The sequence below is a fragment of the Eremothecium sinecaudum genome, chromosome VI (genome assembly GCF_001548555.1).
Source record: "Eremothecium sinecaudum strain ATCC 58844 chromosome VI, complete sequence".
Taxonomy (NCBI): Eukaryota; Fungi; Ascomycota; class Saccharomycetes; order Saccharomycetales; family Saccharomycetaceae; genus Eremothecium; species Eremothecium sinecaudum.
The window spans coordinates 651160-671671 of record NC_030897.1 but is presented as its reverse complement, the minus strand read 5'-3'; the positions used below and the strand labels follow the sequence as shown (position 1 = coordinate 671671).

The 20512-nt window shown below is 45.2% G+C and overlaps 7 protein-coding genes across 7 annotated transcripts; 1 reads left to right on the top strand and 6 right to left on the bottom strand.

The window, feature by feature from the left end:
- Positions 1 to 723: 723 nt before the first annotated feature.
- On the bottom strand, positions 724 to 2001 carry NSR1 (Nsr1p; the record flags this gene model as incomplete). Its single annotated transcript, XM_018133384.1, has 1 exon — positions 724 to 2001. One exon carries the CDS (start codon positions 1999 to 2001, stop codon positions 724 to 726), a length of 1278 nt encoding a protein of 425 aa, XP_017988873.1.
- A 413-nt stretch (positions 2002 to 2414) lies between these two features.
- On the bottom strand, positions 2415 to 10331 carry AW171_hschr63863 (HFR021Wp; the record flags this gene model as incomplete). Its single annotated transcript, XM_018133383.1, has 1 exon — positions 2415 to 10331. The coding sequence occupies one exon, from the start codon at positions 10329 to 10331 to the stop codon at positions 2415 to 2417; it is 7917 nt and encodes a 2638-aa protein (XP_017988872.1).
- Positions 10332 to 10672: 341 nt separating this feature from the next.
- On the bottom strand, positions 10673 to 11440 carry RTS3 (Rts3p; the record flags this gene model as incomplete). Its single annotated transcript, XM_018133382.1, has 1 exon — positions 10673 to 11440. One exon carries the CDS (start codon positions 11438 to 11440, stop codon positions 10673 to 10675), a length of 768 nt encoding a protein of 255 aa, XP_017988871.1.
- Positions 11441 to 11808: 368 nt separating this feature from the next.
- On the bottom strand, positions 11809 to 12354 carry AW171_hschr63861 (Mg-dependent acid phosphatase; the record flags this gene model as incomplete). Its single annotated transcript, XM_018133381.1, has 1 exon — positions 11809 to 12354. One exon carries the CDS (start codon positions 12352 to 12354, stop codon positions 11809 to 11811), a length of 546 nt encoding a protein of 181 aa, XP_017988870.1.
- A 154-nt stretch (positions 12355 to 12508) lies between these two features.
- Positions 12509 to 14083, bottom strand: ACH1 (acetyl-CoA hydrolase; the record flags this gene model as incomplete). The annotated part of the gene is made up of 1 exon (XM_018133380.1): positions 12509 to 14083. The coding sequence occupies one exon, from the start codon at positions 14081 to 14083 to the stop codon at positions 12509 to 12511; it is 1575 nt and encodes a 524-aa protein (XP_017988869.1).
- Positions 14084 to 14408: 325 nt separating this feature from the next.
- Positions 14409 to 15473, bottom strand: FUS3 (mitogen-activated serine/threonine-protein kinase FUS3; the record flags this gene model as incomplete). The annotated part of the gene is made up of 1 exon (XM_018133379.1): positions 14409 to 15473. One exon carries the CDS (start codon positions 15471 to 15473, stop codon positions 14409 to 14411), a length of 1065 nt encoding a protein of 354 aa, XP_017988868.1.
- A 536-nt stretch (positions 15474 to 16009) lies between these two features.
- PEP1 (type I sorting receptor) lies at positions 16010 to 20458 on the top strand (the record flags this gene model as incomplete). The annotated part of the gene is made up of 1 exon (XM_018133378.1): positions 16010 to 20458. The coding sequence occupies one exon, from the start codon at positions 16010 to 16012 to the stop codon at positions 20456 to 20458; it is 4449 nt and encodes a 1482-aa protein (XP_017988867.1).
- Between the last annotated feature and the right edge of the window lie 54 nt (positions 20459 to 20512).

Genomic DNA, 20512 nt, shown 5'->3' with positions numbered 1-20512 from the left:
ATAGTAAAAACCTCAGTTACTGTTGACGTAATGTATCTTTAAACGAAATCACGTGTCTTAATCGCCAAGATTCGGACAAGGCCCTATGTCTCGGGACAACATAAGCTGAATAGGAAGAATGGAAATATATTCCTAATTTAATGTGAACACGTTGGCAACATGTCTAACCTAGATAAGATTGGTAATAATGGGGATAGCGTACTAATCCCATTCGTCCCAATTGTTGAAGGCAGATTATTACAAGGCTTTATACGATATAATGATATACTGTGCTTAATGATTGCCTAAATTCCGTAACAGGAGTGCGTATCCTGGGCAACAAGGCATAGATCGGAAATCGTTCATAGGAAACTTCCGCTCCTAGCTCCTTTTCCTGCTTTCTCTTGAACCCGTCATCTTTCTTTAGCAATTGCCCTCGGAAAGAACCCATAGAATGGGACAATCATGTGATATGAAATCGGAAAAGCCTCAATACACAGCACCCAGGTGGGGAGCGAAGCTAGTCCCAGGTCTACTGTACGCTTCGTTTACTATCCTCTCTCTTTGTTAATCATTGTTACATTTTCCCATATTTACTTGGTTGGGACTAATATACAGCCAATATATAAGAAACTACTTGAAAGTTTGATTAGAAGTTGCATGGACGCAATGTCATTTAATGCTTTCGCAATGCACTGCAATGTGCTTTTTATGAATGGATTTTACGAAAATTGTGCATTTGGACTAGTCGAAAGTCTTCTTAGTACCTTGGAATGAAGCAGACTGCCTTGCTTTGCCCAAAGGAGCAGTGTTAGCACCGGAACCTCTTGGAGGACGGCCTCCGAAACCGCCTCTAGTACCGCCTCTAGAACCGCCTCTTGGTCCTCCTCTTGGAGCGCCACGGTTGCCGGTCTGGTTTGGTGGTCTTGGAGTAGAGAAATCTAGCCTGACGGGTCTATTGTCAATGTACTCGCCTTGTAAGGCTTCAAATGCCTTTTGAGCTTCTTCAATAGAACCGTATTGAACGTAACCGAAGCCCTTAGGCTGACTGGTTTCAGGGTTAGTTGGAATTCTAACACTGATAACATTACCATGGGCGGAGAACATCTCAAAGATGCTGTCGCGATCAGCATTGAAAGAGAGGTTACCCAAGAATAAAGTGTCAGATGGTTGAGAAGGAACATCACCAAACTTCTTAGCACGGTCGTCTCTTGGAGCAGTAGCTGGCTTGGATGTAGACATGTCACAGTTAATGGGTCTGCCATCGATTTCCTTGCCGTGCATTTCCTTAACGGCCTTCTCAGCATATGATTTGTCCTCGAAGTCAACATAACCGTAACCTCTAGATTTATCTGAGCCTCTTTCGTAGATGACCCTGGCACTTACAACACCACCAATGTGGTCAAATTCAGTCTTCAACCATTCGTCGTCAACAGACCAGGATAATCTACCAACAAAAATAGTTGCAGGTTCACCATCTGTCTTTTGTTTCTTAGAAGGTTCAGAGCTGTCTGATGTCTCTTCGGATTCCGCTTTACGCTTCTTCTCAGAAGTTGCGTCAGCTTCAGCAGATTCTTCTCCATCTGAAGATTCCTCGTCTGATGATGAATCATCCTCAGCATTAGATGGAGTGGTTGCAGCAGATGCTTCTTTGGAGCTTTGGTCTTCTGACTCACTGTCTGAAGAGGCAGATGATTCATCAGATGAGGAAGAGTCGCTGCTAGACACCTTTTTCACAACATCCTTCTTGGCATCACCATCAGAATCGCTGTCTGAAGACTCGTTATCTGAAGCTTCGCTATCAGATGAGTCACTTGATGGAGTAGACTCTTCCCCAGACGAGTTAGATTCTTCGCCAGATGAACTGGAATCGTCACTAGAAGAACTAGACTCGTCACTAGAGGTGCTAGATTCTTCACTAGAACTACTGGAGTCCTCACTTGGAGCTGAGACCACTTGCTCGGCCTTTTTTTTGCTCTTCAAGTCTTTCTTAGAAACCTTCTTTGTAGTAGATGATGCCATTTTCGATGGTTTAATCAGTTAAATTGTTCAACTGAATGTAGCTTGTTGAAGGTTATTTATCTACTAGTATATAGTTGGCGATGAGATGAGTATGGAAAATTTTTTAGGTAAAAAGAGCGAAGGAAAATATAAAACTATTGCTTTTTATGCTGGTCATGTGATTTTTAAATACTTTCTGCGCATAGCAGCTTCATTTGAGTAGCGAAAGGCCTCTTCGCCAACATTATGCCTACATAACCACGTTTTATGATTATGAATTAATGTAAAAAACTCTTAACATATATTAGAATAGTACATAAGGAAATTTCTGCACGGTTTTAAAAGATATACTTATTGTAAAATAATGTTCGATGAGAACCTTGTAAGGTATTTTGTTCTGTGCAAAGCTGACGTTTAAATATATTTCTCTCGAATCATACGAACGTAAGTAATCCTAAGATCATCAAAATTATTGAAGGAGTTCTTTTTGAACCTTTTCCAGCGAAGAAGGTATTGATGGCCGTTGTAGATTGAACTAGAGGTGTCGTAGGTAAAGTCTTTGGGCCCTGATTAACTGGTGTTGGTGTAGATCCTTCTGGTGTAGATGGCACACCAGAGGTAAGTCTAGGTTGATCTGTTTCTGGCAATATTTTCGGTTCAAGCAGAGTATGTGATGGAGCTTCAGTACGAACCAAAGAAGTAGGAGACCCTGGATTTCCAGGCGATCCTGGTGTATCTGGCGTACTTGGTGTACTTGGTGTACTTGGCGTACCTGGAGTACCTGGCGTACCGGGAGTACCTGGCGTACTTGGTGTACTTGGCGTACCGGGAGTACCTGGTGTACTTGGCGTACCGGGAGTACCTGGCGTACCTGGCGTACTTGGTGTACTTGGCGTACCGGGAGTACCTGGTGTACTTGGCGTACCGGGAGTACCTGGCGTACCTGGCGTGCTTGGCGTGCTTGGTGTACCTGGTGTACCGGGAGTACCTGGCGTACCTGGCGTGCTTGGCGTGCTTGGTGTACCTGGTGTACCGGGAGTACCTGGCGTACCTGGCGTGCTTGGCGTGCTTGGTGTACCTGGTGTACCGGGAGTACCTGGCGTACCTGGCGTGCTTGGTGTACCTGGTGTACCGGGAGTACCTGGCGTACCTGGCGTACCGGGAGTACCTGGCGTACCTGGCGTGCTTGGTGTACCTGGTGTACCGGGAGTACCTGGCGTACTTGGCGTGCTTGGCGTGCTTGGCGTACCTGGCGTACTTGGCGTGCCGGGTGTATCTGGTTTATCTGGTTTATCTGGCTTACCTGGCTTACCTGGCTTATCTGGCTTACCTGGCTTACCTGGCTTATCTGGCTTACCTGGCTTATCTGGCTTACCTGGCTTACCTGGCTTACCTGGCTTACCCGGCTTACCCGGCTTACCTGGCTTATCTGGCTTACCGGGTGTACCGGGTGTATCGGTTTTACCTGGGACGTCTGGACAATCAGGACTACCTGGGACGTCTGGGTCATCTGAGCAATCCGGACTACCTGGGGTTGGAATTCCCATATTAACGAGTCGATCTGGGATATCTGGCAAACCTGGTGTGTCTGGGAAATCTGGACTACCTGGGGTATCTGGGAAATCTGGCAAACCTGGTGTGTCTGGCATATCTGGACTACCTGGGGTATCTGGGAAATCTGGACTACCTGGGGTATCTGGGAAATCTGGCAAACCTGGTGTGTCTGGCATATCTGGACTACCTGGGGTATCTGGGAAATCTGGACTACCTGGGGTATCTGGGAAATCTGGCAAACCTGGTGTGTCTGGCATATCTGGACTACCTGGGGTATCTGGTGAATCTGGAGTTTCCGTAGCAGCTGGCGAATCTGGAGTTTCCGTAGTATCTGGTGAATCTGGAGTTTCCGTAGCAGCTGGTGAATCTGGAGAACCTGGGGTATCTGGCATATCTGGCAAACCTGGTATGTCTGGGATATCTGGGGTTTCCGTAGTATCTGGTGCATCTGGAGAACTTGTAGTGGACGACAAATCTGGAGACTCAGTAATGGAGGACAAATCTAGAGACTCAGTAGTATCTGGTGCATCTGGAGTTTCCGTAGCAGCTGGCGAATCTGGAGTTTCCGTAGCAGCTGGTGAATCTGGAGAACCTGTAGTGGACGACAAATCTGGAGACTCAGTAATGGAGGACAAATCTAGAGACTCAGTAGTATCTGGTGCATCTGGAGTTTCCGTAGCAGCTGGTGAATCTGAAGAACCTGTAGTGGACGACAAATCTGGAGACTCAGTAATGGAGGACAAATCTAGAGACTCAGTAGTATCTGGTGCATCTGGAGTTTCCGTAGCAGCTGGTGAATCTGGAGTTTCCGTAGCAGCTGGTGAATCTGGAGAACCTGGGGTATCTGGCATATCTGGCAAACCTGGTATGTCTGGGATATCTGGGGTTTCCGTTGCATCTGGTGCATCTGGAGTTTCCGTAGGAGCTGGTGAATCTGGAGAACTTGTAGTGGACGACAGATCTGGAGACTCAGTAATGGAGGACAAATCTAGAGACTCAGTAGTATCTGGTGCATCTGGAGTTTCCGTAGTATCTGGTGCATCTGGAGAACTTGTAGTGGACGACAAATCTGGAGACTCAGTAATGGAGGACAAATCTAGAGACTCAGTAGTATCTGGTGCATCTGGAGACCCCGTAGTGGAGGACAAATCTGGAGAACCTGAGCTACTTGGAGCACCAGGGCTACCAGCTGTCGACGATGGTGCAGGTACATTACCAGAAACTGGAACTGAAGATGACGTATTGATTGAACCCGTTGCTACTCCAGGTGTACTACCAGTAGACTCAGAACTAGCCGGGATCGACGAGGCAGTAACAGGTACGTCAGTGAAATTGCCTGTTATTATTATTGAGGTATCAGGAATCCCATCTGGAACCAAACTCGTTTGCGGTGTAATAGAAGTTGTAAAGTTTAGTAGAGTTGAAGGAGTTTCAACGCCAGTCCACCCTGGAGGGGGGCTAAAACTTAAACCAATAGTGACCGGTGTATCTGTTGAAACAAGTGCACTATCAGTTGGAGTAACTGTAGCTGAACCGAAAGATCCTGGTGAAGCTGGAGTACCTGAGGTATCTGGAGCACCTGGGCTACCTGTTGAAGCTGGTGAATCTGGAGTACCTGAGGTATCTGGAGCACCTGGGCTACCTGTTGAAGCTGGTGAATCTGGGCTACCTGGTGAACCTGGTGAATCTGGAGAGCCTGTTGTCTGAGTAGTTCCCGTAATAGCTGGAGTACCCGCAGAAGCTGGGGTGCCCGCAGAAGCTGGAGTACCCGAACTAACTGGCGAATTTGGAGCCCCCGTAGTGGAGGACAAATCTGGAGAACCTGAGCTACTTGGAGCACCAGGGCTACCAGCTGTCGACGATGGTGCAGGTACATTACCAGAAACTGGAACTGAAGATGACGTATTGATTGAACCCGTTGCTACTCCAGGTGTACTACCAGTAGACTCAGAACTAGCCGGGATCGACGAGGCAGTAACAGGTACGTCAGTGAAATTGCCTGTTATTATTATTGAGGTATCAGGAGTCCCATCTGGAACCAAACTCGTTTGCGGTGCAATTGTAGTTGTAAAGTTTAGTAGAGTTGAAGGAGTTTCAACGCCAGTCCACCCTGGAGGGGGGCTAAAACTTAAACCAATAGTGACCGGTGTATCTGTTGAAACAAGTGCACTATCAGTTGGAGTAACTGTAGCTGAACCGAAAGATCCTGGCGAACCTGGAGTACCTGAGGTATCTGGAGCACCTGGGCTACCTGGTGAATCTGGTGAATCTGGAGTACCTGAGGTATCTGGAGCACCTGGGCTACCTGTTGAAGCTGGTGAATCTGGAGTACCTGAGGTATCTGGAGCACCTGGGCTACCTGTTGAAGCTGGTGAATCTGGAGTACCTGAGGTATCTGGAGCACCTGGGCTACCTGTTGAAGCTGGTGAATCTGGAGTACCTGAGGTATCTGGAGCACCTGGGCTACCTGGTGAACCTGGTGAATCTGGAGCACCTGGGCTACCTGGTGAACCTGGTGAATCTGGAGCACCTGGGCTACCTGTTGAAGCTGGTGAATCTGGAGTACCTGAGGTATCTGGAGCACCTGGGCTACCTGTTGAAGCTGGTGAATCTGGAGTACCTGAGGTATCTGGAGCACCTGGGCTACCTGTTGAAGCTGGTGAATCTGGAGTACCTGAGGTATCTGGAGCACCTGGGCTACCTGTTGAAGCTGGTGAATCTGGAGTACCTGAGGTATCTGGAGCACCTGGGCTACCTGTTGAAGCTGGTGAATCTGGGCTACCTGTTGAAGCTGGTGAATCTGGAGTACCTGAGGTATCTGGAGCACCTGGGCTACCTGTTGAAGCTGGTGAATCTGGGCTACCTGGTGAACCTGGTGAATCTGGAGAGCCTGTTGTCTGAGTAGTTCCCGTAATAGCTGGAGTACCCGCAGAAGCTGGGGTGCCCGCAGAAGCTGGGGTGCCCGCAGAAGCTGGAGTACCCGAACTAACTGGCGAATTTGGAGCCCCCGTAGTGGAGGACAAATCTGGAGAACCTGAGCTACTTGGAGCACCAGGGCTACCAGCTGTCGACGATGGTGCAGGTACATTACCAGAAACTGGAACTGAAGATGACGTATTGATTGAACCCGTTGCTACTCCAGGTGTACTACCAGTAGACTCAGAACTAGCCGGGATCGACGAGGCAGTAACAGGTACGTCAGTGATATTGCCTGTTATTATTATTGAGGTATCAGGAATCCCATCTGGAACCAAACTCGTTTGCAGTGTAATTGTCGTTCTTGTACAGTTTACTAGGCTCGGAGGAGGTGCAACGCCAGTCCACCCTGGAGGGGGGCTAAAACTTAAACCAATAGTGACCGGTGTATCTGTTGAAACAAGTGCACTATCAGTTGGAGTAACTGTAGCTGAACCGAAAGATCCTGGTGAATCTGGAGTACCTGAGGTATCCGGAGCACCTGGGCTACCTGGTGAACCTGGTGAATCTGGAGAGCCTGGTGAACCTGGTGTAGCTGGTGAACCTGGATCACTTGGGCTACCTGGAGAACCTGGTGTAGCTGGTGAGCCTGGTGTAGCTGGTGAACCTGGAGAGCCTGGTGAACCTGGATCACTTGGGCTACCTGGAGAACCTGGTGTAGCTGGTGAGCCTGGTGTAGCTGGTGAACCTGGAGAGCCTGGTGTAGCTGGTGAGCCTGGTGTAGCTGGTGAACCTGGAGAGCCTGGTGTAGCTGGTGAACCTGGAGAGCCTGGTGTAGCTGGTGAACCTGGAGAGCCTGGTGTAGCTGGTGAACCTGGAGAGCCTGGTGTAGCTGGTGAACCTGGAGAGCCTGGTGTAGCTGGTGAACCTGGAGAGCCTGGTGTAGCTGGTGAACCTGGAGAGCCTGGTGTAGCTGGTGAACCTGGAGAGCCTGGTGTAGCTGGTGAACCTGGAGAGCCTGGTGTAGCTGGTGAACCTGGAGAGCCTGGTGTAGCTGGTGAACCTGGAGAGCCTGGTGTAGCTGGTGAACCTGGAGAGCCTGGTGTAGCTGGTGAACCTGGAGAGCCTGGTGTAGCTGGTGAACCTGGAGAGCCTGGTGTAGCTGGTGAACCTGGAGAGCCTGGTGTAGCTGGTGAACCTGGAGAGCCTGGTGTAGCTGGTGAACCTGGAGAGCCTGGTGTAGCTGGTGAACCTGGAGAGCCTGGTGTAGCTGGTGAACCTGGAGAGCCTGGTGTAGCTGGTGAACCTGGAGAGCCTGGTGTAGCTGGTGAACCTGGAGAGCCTGGTGTAGCTGGTGAACCTGGAGAGCCTGGTGTAGCTGGTGAACCTGGAGAGCCTGGTGTAGCTGGTGAGCCTGGTGAACCTGGTGTAGCTGGTGAACCTGGATCACTTGGGCTACCTGGTGAACCGGGTGTAGCTGGTGAACCTGGATCACTTGGGCTACCTGGTGAACCGGGTGTAGCTAGGGTGCCCGCAGTAGCTGGAGTACCCGAGCTAACTGGCGAATTTGGAGCCCCCGTAGTGGAGGACAAATCTGGAGAACCTGAGCTACTTGGAGCACCAGGGCTACCAGCTGTCGACGATGGTGCAGGTACATTACCAGAAACTGGAACTGAAGATGACGTATTGATTGAACCCGTTGCTACTCCAGGTGTACTACCAGTAGACTCAGAACTAGCCGGGATCGACGAGGCAGTAACAGGTACGTCAGTGATATTGCCTGTTATTATTATTGAGGTATCAGTAGTCCCATCTGGAACCAAACTCGTTTGCGGTGTAAGAGAAGTTCTTGTACAGTTTAGTAGTGTAGGAGGAGGTGCAACTCCAGTCCACCCTGGAGGAGGACTGAAACTTAAACCGGTAGTGATTAGTGTATCCGTTGAAACAAGGTCACTGTGAGTTGGAGTAACTGTAGTTGAACCGAGAGATCCTGGAGATCCTGGTGTATTTGGCGAACCTGGTGAATCTGGAGTACCTGAGGTACCTGGACTATCTGGGGTGCCTGTTGTGCCTGGGATATCTGGGGTGCCTGGGATATCTGGGGTACTTGGCGAACCTGGAGAATCTGGACCACCTGGAATATATTGCGAACCTGGAGAACCTGGAGACCCTGGAGAATCTAGAGTCGAGGATGGCGCAGGTCCGCCCGCAGAAAGCGGAATTGATTGAGTTTCGGAGATAGCTGTGGGCCCCTCGTGTGTATCCATTGAAACAGTTTCTATTCCTGACGCAGGGATAGCAAGAGTAGTTGCAGTTCCTCTAGGAGTACTACTGAACTCTGTATTACCTTCGGATGTAGGAATACTTGCCGGGATTGTAGGGGCTGTAATTTCAGGCACACCAGTGCCATTGTTCGTTATTATTGAGGTATCTGTGGCGCCACCTGGAACCAAAGTGGTAACTGATGTCACAGTCGATCTTCTTGTGCATACAAGTGGAGTTGTCCTATTTGCAAAGCCAGTAGATAGTGCCGAAGAAATACTGAAATTAGAGCTTGCAGGTGTTCCAGTGTCTGTCGAGACAGGTCTGCTTTCAGTTGGGGCTTCAGTGTCTGCTGAGGCAGTTCCGCCTTCAGATAGGGTTTCTGTATTTGTATTGATTGACGATTCAGTAACGTCAGAAGGCAAATTGGTAGCCGATGTCACAGTCGATCTTCTTGTGCATACAAGTGGAGTTGTAGAATTTGAAAAGCGGGTAGATATTGCCGAAGAACTACTCAAATCAGAGCTTGCAGGAGTTGCAGTGTTTGTTGACGCAGATCCACTTTCAGATAGGGTTTCTGTGTTTGTATTGATTGATGATTCATTAAAATCAGAAGGCAAATTGGTAGCCGATGTCACAGTCGATCTTCTTGTGCATACAAGTGGAGTTGTAGAATTTGAAAAGCGGGTAGATATTGCCGAAGAGATAATCAAATCAGAGCTAGAAGGAGTTGCAGTATCTGAAGACGTAGGTCCGCTTTCAGATGGGGTTTCTGTAATTGACCTGAATGACGAGTCAGTAGCGTCTGGTAACAAAGTGGTCTGCGACGCTGCCGTTGAATTTCTCACACAAACCAGCGGGGTTGTAGGAGTTGCAACTCCGGTAGGCGTCCCCGCAGGAGTTGAAGCGCTCCACATAGAAGAACCAGGTGGTGTGGCAGTAGTCACAGGGTCACGGACAGTAGATCCCGTTGCATCGTCAAATGATGGAGTAGGCGATGAATCAGGTCCTTCAGGTGTCTCAATTGGCCTGTCCGTGCTGGGAAACCCTTCGGTTTCCGGACCTTGAGTAGAAATATGAGAACTAGACTCAAAGGGCTGGAGAGTTGTACAATCTTTACCAGGCTTACAGTCCTTATCAGGGCCTTGGTTCCAATCTTTGTTTGGTGGATCGTGCTTGTCCTTATCCTTATGGAATGGATGATGCTTGTCCTTATCCTTATGGAATGGATGATGCTTGTCCTTATCCTTGTGGAATTTATCGTCCTCATCCTTGAAGAATTTATCGTGCTTGTCTTTATTCTTTTCCTTGTAGAATGGATGGTACTTTTCCTTATCCTTCTTCTTTTCCTTATTCTTCTTCTTTTCCTTATCCTTCTTCTTTTCCTTGTGCTTGAAGAAGTTATTGAGGTATAAATCTTGTTCCTTATCCTTGACTGGTAAACCATCTAAGGAATAGCTATGAGAACGTCCATCACCTTCGAAGTGATGATCGTCTCCAACCAAGTGCTTATTTTCACTGGTTGCAGTTCCTTCTTGGTCTAAGTTTGAGACATCTAAAGCAATTGCAATAGCTTGTCCAACTAGTGACAGAAGCAATGTGATATTTGCAACCCTCATAGTTTCTCACCGTTCGTTAGGCAACCCCACAACCACATGATCGAATATCGTTTAATTAGCCCTCTTAAATACTTTTCAGTTATCAATTCTAATCATTAGCCGACAATGTTAAATTAGATAGTAGATATTTTGATATTAAGGTATTCTACTTTGATAGATAACCTTTGCGTTCCCAAGATCTTACCTATCGTGTAATATGGAAATGAGTTTGGCTCGCGTTGACGAAAGCGGATTCCGCGCAAAGCAAAAACAAAAATTAAAAGAATCTACTCCGTATTGTTGTATCTAAATGCAAAAGACAATTCCTGTATACAATGATTACATATTGATCATAAATATACCTAAAACAACGTAGATCCAGCCCGATTGCGTACCTTGGACATACGCGGATCGCCCCCATTGCCACCTCCTGGGCGGCGTGTTATGTGACCACTAAACAGTGTTGCAGCCCCACTATTACTTTTTTCTTGAGATATTGGAGGCCACGCTGATGAATCCATTTGTGGAAGTATAGCGTTCATGAAAGGTGAAGACGTGGAACTGCTCAACGTGATTGCATAGTTGCAGCCCGAATTGCGCTTTTTCTGCAAATCTGATTTTAGGTTGTCAATTTGTGAGAAAGACGACCTCCTGGAACTAGAAGGCGTCGACGCTATCGAACCCGATGTACAGAAGAGTTGTTGTTGCCTCTGAGAAGCTATCGACGACCTTCTAGACTGCGGAGGAGTTGAAGACAAGGGTTCGCCGTTCAGCAAGTGACCCATGTTCCGCCGTAATCGGCTGTTTTCTTCGCGCAAGGTGTCAATCTCCCGCAAAAGGCGCATTACAATGGCATCTTGCTCCTTCTCCATTTGATCAACGATTTCCTCCTGCGACATCCGCAGGGGAGCCGCAAATCCTGTTGTTTGTTGCTGGAACGAAGCAGGTTGCTGTTGATTAGGCCTTCTGCGACCTTTCTTCACACTTGAGCCCCCTGCAGGACTTGTCGACGACGACACAAACTTGCAAGGGGTTGTAGGCATCTTGAATGCGTTCTTCCTACTTAATACTTCATTCTCCATTGTTGACTGTTTACGGTCTTCTCCACTAATGTCCGCGACAATGCACATGAGGTCCCGTGATACACACTTGTGGTTCTACTTACTGCTTCACGCAAAAAAATCCTTGCTGGAATCAGAACCGAAAGTTAAGAAAACAACAATCTTGACCTAACGCTACTTACTAGCCCTTGATTGTCCGTAGTCTCTTCAAAGATGGTCGTCTATCTCGTCCTGGATCCGGATATTCACGGTTCTTATACTACGTATTCCCCTATGTTACCCCTAGTACTAACTAAAAAGTCGTTCTTAATTTTGTTACTGATAGTTATACTAACAAAAAAAGGGCTGTGGCACATGCCCATAGTTTAAAACGGACGACGGACGTCTGAATATATTAGCTAAGAAATATTAAACATAGTATATAAAGTCAGTGAAGTTTAGCAGTCTTTAATATATTTACGGAATAAGGCCCACGTGGTCCCCTTCGAGGCATTAACTGGAATGTACCTGACACCGTAATACTCTACATCTTTATTTCTTGGTTCATCATCAAATAGATAGATATTGCGATCTCTTAACGACGAATCAGTATCTTGACTAGCTCCGTATATTTCACGGATTGCCTGTCTGATATGATGTATCTTGGGTTTATCTCCCCATTGGAGTGAAGAGAAGAAGTCGATCAAAGCAATAGGTGCGGTGTCAGGGCCCTGTGAAATCTTGAACATAGCAAGAAGATCTAAAGCTACATCGGGAGCCCAAGTTCTAGAAGCGGTGGAGAGTTTAACTCCAGATTTGTATAGATGAAGTAATATACGTGGAACTTCTGGAAATAATGACAGCTCAAAGCCAGCAGAGTCAATGACTGTAAGCACAGAACCGTCGCTTTCTTGCTTGGGGGAGAATGGAGGAACAAGATGTGAATCACAAAAACATGGCCAAACTGTGTAATCAAGGTCAAATGCAACAAGATCTGGAGACATTGTTATCTTGGTTGTAGGTTGTTAAGATGTAACATCTTATATTACTTACGTTAAATAAACCTTTACAACTGGTCGATAGTCCGGGTAATATAAAATACTGGAGAAGAGATCACTTTACGTATCTGAACTTGAACTAATTTGCCAGCAATTTAAATTAATCATCCCACGAAGAGACCTTCATAGTTCCTTTCTCTGCAAGGTTTATGTGGAACTTGAGAGCTTGTTGGAGGATATGTGGTTCGTGCATACTACGAGCCTTTTTGGTGTAATGTTCTGCGCGATCTAGATAGTCGTGAAGAATTGGCTTGTAGTCTGGATGCGCACAGTTATTAATGATCTCGCGAGCTCGTTCACGAGGGGAGAGACCACGTAGATCTGCGAGACCCTGATCAGTTACAAGGATATCCAGATCATGCTCTGTCTGATCTACATGAGGGACCATAGGCACAATGGAAGAAATACCGGTTGGGTCTGTCTTGGAAGGTCTAGCCGATGGAGCATGCATAATGGAGAGTTTGGCATTTCTTAAGAAGTCAGCAGAACCACCTAGACCGTTTAACATACGAGATCCAGAGACGTTTGTAGAATTTGCATGAGCATAAATATCAACCTCTACAGGGGTGTTCATAGCAATCACACCTAAACGACGGATGAGTTCAGGACTGTTGGATACAACTTGGGAACGGATACACAACTTGCGCGAAAATTCGTCCCAATTGTTGAAGAACTTGTCAAATCCGGCCTCAGTTAAACGGATACTGGTCGCGGTGGCAAATTCCAGGGAGCCGTTCTGAAACAGGTCGAGGAACGAGTCTTGGAGAACTTCAGTCCATACTGTAAGGTTCTTGAAGGAGGAGCCGGCAAGGCCCTCAATCACAGAATTGGCAATGTTTCCGATACCACTCTGCAAAGGAAGTAGGTTTTGTGGAAGTCTGCCATGAGCAACCTCGTGTTCAAAGAAGCTTACAAGGTGCCCAGCGATGTTTCTGGACATTTCATTAGATGGTGTGTTGGGGCCAACACGATCACGCTGTGTTGACTCAACTAGAGCTATAACTCTATCAGGGTCCACAGGGATAGAATTCCGGCCAATGCGTTGGTCAACCTTGGTGTATGGGTAGGGCTCACGGAATGGGGGGTAGCTAGGCAAATCAATGTCGTGCAACCCCTCAAATGATGGCGTTGCAGTGTTCACCTCGATAATAACTTTATCAGCCGCAGCAACAAATTCCGGAGATCCCCCGACCGACGGACCCGGAACAATAGATCCATCCTCCTTAATGGCAGTAGCCTCTATAATCGTGAAATCGAGGATCTTACCGTCAGTCCGCTCCCTGGTATAATAACCGTACGTTAAATCCTGTGGAAACATTGACAAATGCTTGTCGAAGAATTTAATCCTACCTTCATTAATTGCACGAGATATGGATTTACCAACCTGGTGAGGACCACGGCGTAAAATCATATCCAAGTCAGCCCACCTGTCTTCCTCAGGACCAGCAGACGCTCCGACGAACAAATTGAAAGCCAGCTTACCTTGTAAACCTTCCCTTTCAACCTTGTTCGCCAATGCTGTTGGAACGACCTTTGGTGCTCCAACACCAGTGAAACCGGACCAACCTAAGTACTGCCCATGTTTAAATAGAGGCACTACATCCTCCACTGGGCGCACCTTAGACAAATAAGGACTGTACCTTACTCTTTGCTTTAATAATTGAGATATAGTCATAATTGCACGTGCTTTTTGGTTTTATTCTGTTTGCTCGTTAATGTTGTATTGTATGGTTGTATCTTTTATTTCTTGAATGCGCCTTATATACAGTAATAAGCAACCTTATAGTACATGACCTAATAGGAGCATGATATGAGAGTGAAACTGGTGAATCCAACAAGGGGCGCATTTCATAAATCGAAACAGGGAAACACCCGACTTTAAATGACCGTAGGTCCGGCCGAGACAGGAAAAATATAATAAGTCATTCCCAAGTTGGACAGAAGGATTGGTGCCAATAATTAGAGTAGAAATTTATTTAGTTACGTGTACATAACGGAGATCACGGGTGGACGTCGCGAAAGACCTCGTCCCATAATAGCCGCTTCAAATCCCTGGTTGTTAGTTGGTCCTTATGACGATCAAAATCGAAGAAAGAAGCGGGGATCGGAGTTCCTGCAGGTTCGTCATGTGGATCGTGATAAGTTGCCAAATAAGGATGTTTAAGGGCATCAGCAGCGGTTATTCGCTTTTTGGGATCGAATACTAGCATACGCTGGAGGAGGTCAATTCCTAGTGGGCTTATATGGGGCATGAGGGTGCGTAAGCTTACTTTGTGGTAATGTGGTAGTGTTTTTATGTATTCTCTAGCTCTCCGAGACTTGATAGAAGCAAAACTTTCGCCCTGTGGAGTGCCGAGTAGCTCAAATATTAGCATGAGCTGATGCTTGTAGTCCCTGCCTGCAAATAATGGTCTTTTTAGGAAGAGTTCTGCGAGGATGCAGCCGCAGGACCAGATGTCAATAGCCTTGGTGTACTGCGCAGCTGTTAGCATGACCTCAGGAGCGCGATACCACCTGGTAGCAACGTATTCGGTCATCCCGGAGAGCTGATTCTGGTCCAGATCTGTATTATCTCCGTTGTCGATTCTTGCCAGACCGAAATCGCAAATTTTGAGATCGCAGTTAGCATTTAGAAGTAGATTGGAGGGTTTGAGGTCTCTGTGAATGATATTGCTGCCGTGAAGTACCTTCAGGCCGCGCAGTGTCTGGTAGATAAAATACTGGATATGGTCGTCTGATAGTGGCTGTGTAGCTATCACACGATGAAGATCGGTCTGCATTAGTTCTTGTATAATATAAACTTCGTTAAAAGTCTCAAAGGAGGTCGGCTTCTGGATATCATAGATACTGATAATATTCTCATGCTGGAAATGCCTGAGTATCTTGATCTCTCGCAAAGTTCTCAGGGAGAACAAAGTCCTGTCAAACGGCTCTATCTTCTTAATTGCAACTACCTCGCCTGTAGGCTTATGTATGGCCGAGCATACGATACCGTACGCCCCTTCGCCGAGCAGCGCCTTCAACTGGAACTCAGAACTGATGTTAAAAACTATCTTCTTGCCCATCCTACTGTATCTGCTTTACGTTAGAGCCCACTGTTAGTGACATGTCTTAAATGAGACAAGTAGAACTTTATATACTAGTGTTAATGTAACACCAAGCGCAACTCATGATATGTTTCAAGATGTAACCAATCGTCTTAGCGTACCTATTAATGCTGCACTTTTTACCCTCGGGTTTCAGCTCATGGTACTTATTTTGCCTGTACAAGCAATATAACCCCAAACGGCATCGTCTCTGGGCTCGAACATTTTTACATCACGAGTGTATTGCATTTGAAAACTTCGCTTGTTTACGGGTGGAAGGCATTCTTAGGCATTAATAGCTTTCACACGTCTGCAACCGATTGAACTGACAATATGCTGCCTGCGAGTGCTTTATTGAGCTCTATTATACATACCTCGTACCGTGTGTAGTGAGTTTTGATTATCAACTTAAATTTAACATTCTTTAATTAGTTGCTCAAAATTTAGGCGGCCCCTACTATTCAATACCTATTGTAAATATCAAAGGTTACGCTTGGGTACATCCAGTAAACACTATGCTTTCATTTTGGCTATGGGTTCTCGGTTTATGGCCCTTTGCAGTGCTATGCGTATCTGGCCGGAATGAGCCTATACTGACTGATATTAAGAACATCAGCGCCATTGTCGCATTTAATGACGATACTAGAATAGTAGCGAATACTGAAGAGCGTATAATGGCGAAAAATATTGCTGGTGGCAAAGATGGTGATTGGACTATACTATATAAGAAAAAATATGGTATTAAACATTTTGCTATAGATGAACACTACCCGGATCGCAGGGCGGTATTATTTAGCGGTAGTGGAGAGGTTTATTTCACTATGGACAAGGCCATAACATGGAAGAAGATTTTCGACGGTAGTCAGTTCCGTGAAATGCAGTTTTTAACAAACCCACTGGACTCAGGACTTATGCTAATTGTTACGAAAGACTCAGAAGAAAGAACTAAGAATTATGTCTCTCATGATGCTGGAAAGTCATTTAGCGAACTTAAAATTGAGAATTCTACCTGTAGGTTTGCTAGGCAATCTAAGGAGTCGGAGTTAGGTGAAATAAATACCATATTCTGCATTGGAGACAGCGATGAGACAAAGATCTTATATAAAATTGACGATATCGGTAACCCATTGACGACGGTGGATGAGCTCGAAGGAAAAAGGATTTTAGACGTTGGATTTTATGCCAATTACTTGGTTATTGTAACGTTAGAGGATTTCCATAACATACATTCTAAGAAGACCGTATGGACAAGTACAGATGGTAAAGGATTCCATTTAGCCCTCTTTCCAATGGAGCTCCATAACAAAGTAGAGCTCAGTTCGGCTGTTAGTAGTGGCAAACGTTTAATCATCAACTTATTTGATGAAGATAAGAAATCCATAAAGAGGTCTTTTATTTCTGACTCACGCGGGATTAGGTTTACACCATTGACGAAGAAGATTTATGAGGCCACACGATTAGACTTTAATGGTAAATATGATGGTCCAATATTTGGCTATTCTGAAGACCCATTCGGATCATTTTTCTCGGCCGATTTTGGAAGAACGTGGGAACAGTGTAAGTTGGCTGATAATGAGGACCAAGATGGCTACCCGTGTGATATTCGGGACACTAAAAAGTGCGCCTTATATCTTGATGCTATACCAGAATCTTCTCTATATTCCACTCCTATGGAACAGACTTCAGGGATTATTATTAGGACTGGTTTTGTTAAAGATACAACTTATAATAGGAAGGTAACCAGAGGTGATAAGATGACCTTCATATCAAGGGATGGAGGTATTCGATGGAATAGAGCTTTTGAATTTGCCGTTTCTGTTGTGTATGGCGATTATGGCAATATTATTGTTGCTTACGAATCTCAGAAGACCTCGACAGATAAGCTACACTATTCTTTGGATCATGGCTATACTTGGGAGATTTATCATTTTGATCAACCGTTAAAGCACATGGAAGTTGTATCCTTAACAGTAGACAATTCTGGTGTTGATTTTTTGGTAAGAACACTATCATCAAATTTATTACTCTCATTTGGAAACATATTCAACGGTATCGGTTGTTCAGATAATGATCTTGAGGAATGGGCTCCTTTAGATTATGAATGTATTGGTGGTTCTTTGTATAAGACCAAACGTAGGTTGCAAAATTCAGAGTGCTTGTACAAAGACTCAAAAATAGAACGTTCTTTAACGGTTGAGCCTTGTAAGTGTACTTTGAAGGACTATGAATGTGCTCCGGAATTTACTGAGAACGACTTTGGAAACTGTATGCTAGATTATGAGTTTATCAAGAAAACTGGCCGATGTAAAGATAAGGACTCTCTATACTTACACTCGAAGCAACTCAGTCTTGGCAATAAATGCCTAGAACCGATAGAAATCCCTGCTGATGATTATACATGCTTTAAGAGCATGAACTCCGGACATAAGATCCAAGTTTCGAGCTCCAAATTTTCATCTGAGTTCCAATCTTACCAGTATTTTGATTCCTTGAAGGATGATTCTCTGATACTCACTTCGAAGGAACTTGAAATTTTTATATCGCATGATGGTGGGATAAGCATCGAAAAGCTAGATTTGGGGGCTCCTGTTGTCGAAACTGTTTTTAATCCATATTTTGGAGATGACGCTTATCTGTTTGGTCTTGATAACCAATTACATATTACTCACAATAGAGGGCACTCTTTTTCATCTACAGAACTACCGAAATCTAAACAGTTGCTTCTACCACTTACTTTCCACCCTAAAGATGAGTCAACTTTTATTTACTATGGTGGTAAGGATTGCAAGTCGATTGACGACCCCAGATGCCATAGTGTAGCTTATATTACAAGAGATGGTGGGAAATCATTTGAAGAATTATTAAGTGATGTGATTAGTTGTGAATTTGTTGGGCCTATTTACAAGTCACCAGTACATGAAGATATGATAATTTGTGAAGTTAGAAATAGAACAACAAAAACCAATTCCTTACAAGTATCCACTAATTTCTTTAAGGACAAGAAAGAAGTTTTTTCAAACATTGTTGGTTTTTTCAACACTGGTCAGTATACGATTGTCGCTGTCGTTCATGGGAAAGATGAAATCAGATCATACGTAACTGTCGATGGTGAAAACTACGCTGAATGTAAATTCCCCGCTAACTTTAAAGTTGAGAAGCAACAGGCTTATACCGTTGTAGCCTCACAAAATGGTGCTGTATTTTTCCATATCACCACTGAATCGAAATCGGGGAATGAATATGGCTCACTCTTCAAATCTAATTCAAATGGTACGTCCCTTGTTCTGTTAAAGGACAAAGTTAACAGAGACAAAGCAGGTTATGTTGATTATGATACTGTGGATGGGCTTGAAGGGATTGTACTCATTAATGTTGTTGATGATCAACCTTCCAAAAGTTTTAAAAATTTGAAGAAACTAAAAACTATGATTTCATTCAACGATGGTGCAGATTGGTGGTACGTCCAACCCCCTGCAAGGGACTCTACCGGCAAGTCTTATCATTGTTCTAGTAAGGATTTGAAAAAATGCTCATTGCACTTGCATGGGTATACAGATAGAAAGGACGTAAGGTATAGCTCTACTTCAAGTTCAGCTATCGGATATTTGGTAGCTGTGGGCAACGTTGGTCGCCATTTGCTTCCATATGAGAAATGTTCGACCTTTGTATCTGATGACGGTGGAATAACATGGAAAGAAGTGGCTAAAACCCCACAACGGTGGGAATTTGGAGACAGAGGAAGCATAATTGTTTTAGCCGCCGATGGTAAGGAAGCGAATAGCATTACTTATTCCATAGATTCTGGTAATACGTGGAACAATTTTCAGTTTAGCGAGGATCCGGTTACTATTGATGACATTATCACCGTTCCACAAGACTCGTCAATGAGGTTTTTGTTGATGACGAAGGCCACTTATGTTGAAGGGACTCAGACTGTTACCTTTGCAATATCATTTGCCGATGTGTTTGAAAGGCAATGTCATTTCGATCCTGCAACACCCAAAGAGAATGATCTAGCCTATTTCCCCGTAAAACACCCGGGTACTAAATGTTTATTTGGACATCAAGCGGAATATTTGAAAAAGATTAGACACGATTGTTTTATAGGAACGGCCCCATTGAAGGATAGGTATAGGGTTGTTAAGGATTGTCCCTGTACCAGAAATGATTTTGAATGCGCCTACAACTTTTTCAGAGACAAAAGCGGTGTCTGTAAACTAGTTAAGGGTTTAAAACCACCAGATCCAAAAGAGGTATGTGATGACGATTCAGACTTGATTGAATACTATGAAACTGTAGCTTACAGGAAAATTCCGATGTCAACTTGTCAGGGTGGGCTGCAATTAGATAAACAAACTAAACCACGCCCTTGTCCTGGTAAAGAAAGGGAGTTCAGGAGAAAATACGGTGCTTATGATCGAATAGCGCTATTTTGCTGGACGATACTCTGGATAGTTTTTTTTGCACTAATGTACGTTGTTTATGTTCGTGGGATTAGAAGAAATGGAGGTTTCTCCAGGTTCGGAGAAATTAGGCTTGGAGATGATGATCTTATTGAGGAAAATAGAACAGACCGGGTTGTCAACACAATTGTGAGAACTGGTGCGTTTGTGTTTTGGGGAACAATAAATTTAGCGCAGTTACTACGCGCAGAAAGTAGAGGCATGTTCAGAGGCATTAGGGACAGGATTGTTGGAAGAAGAGCTCCAAGTTACTCTTCCTTAATTCACGATCATTACCTCGATGAAGCCGATAATTTACTCACTGGTCACGATAATGATGCGAGTAATTTAGCTCCATTCGTAGACGAGGTCGAATTTGAAGTTGGTGATGAGCTCTCATCCCAACAGGAACTGGAAGACCAAGTCGCCACCGAGAACATAGATAGATATCATGACTCGGATACTGACAATGAAGGAGGTAACAGTATTGATAATAGTGGTAACACTGGTGGTCTTCGATAATCGCACCCGCAACGTGTATAAAAATCTAAGTCTATAAATTCTCACTATACAATT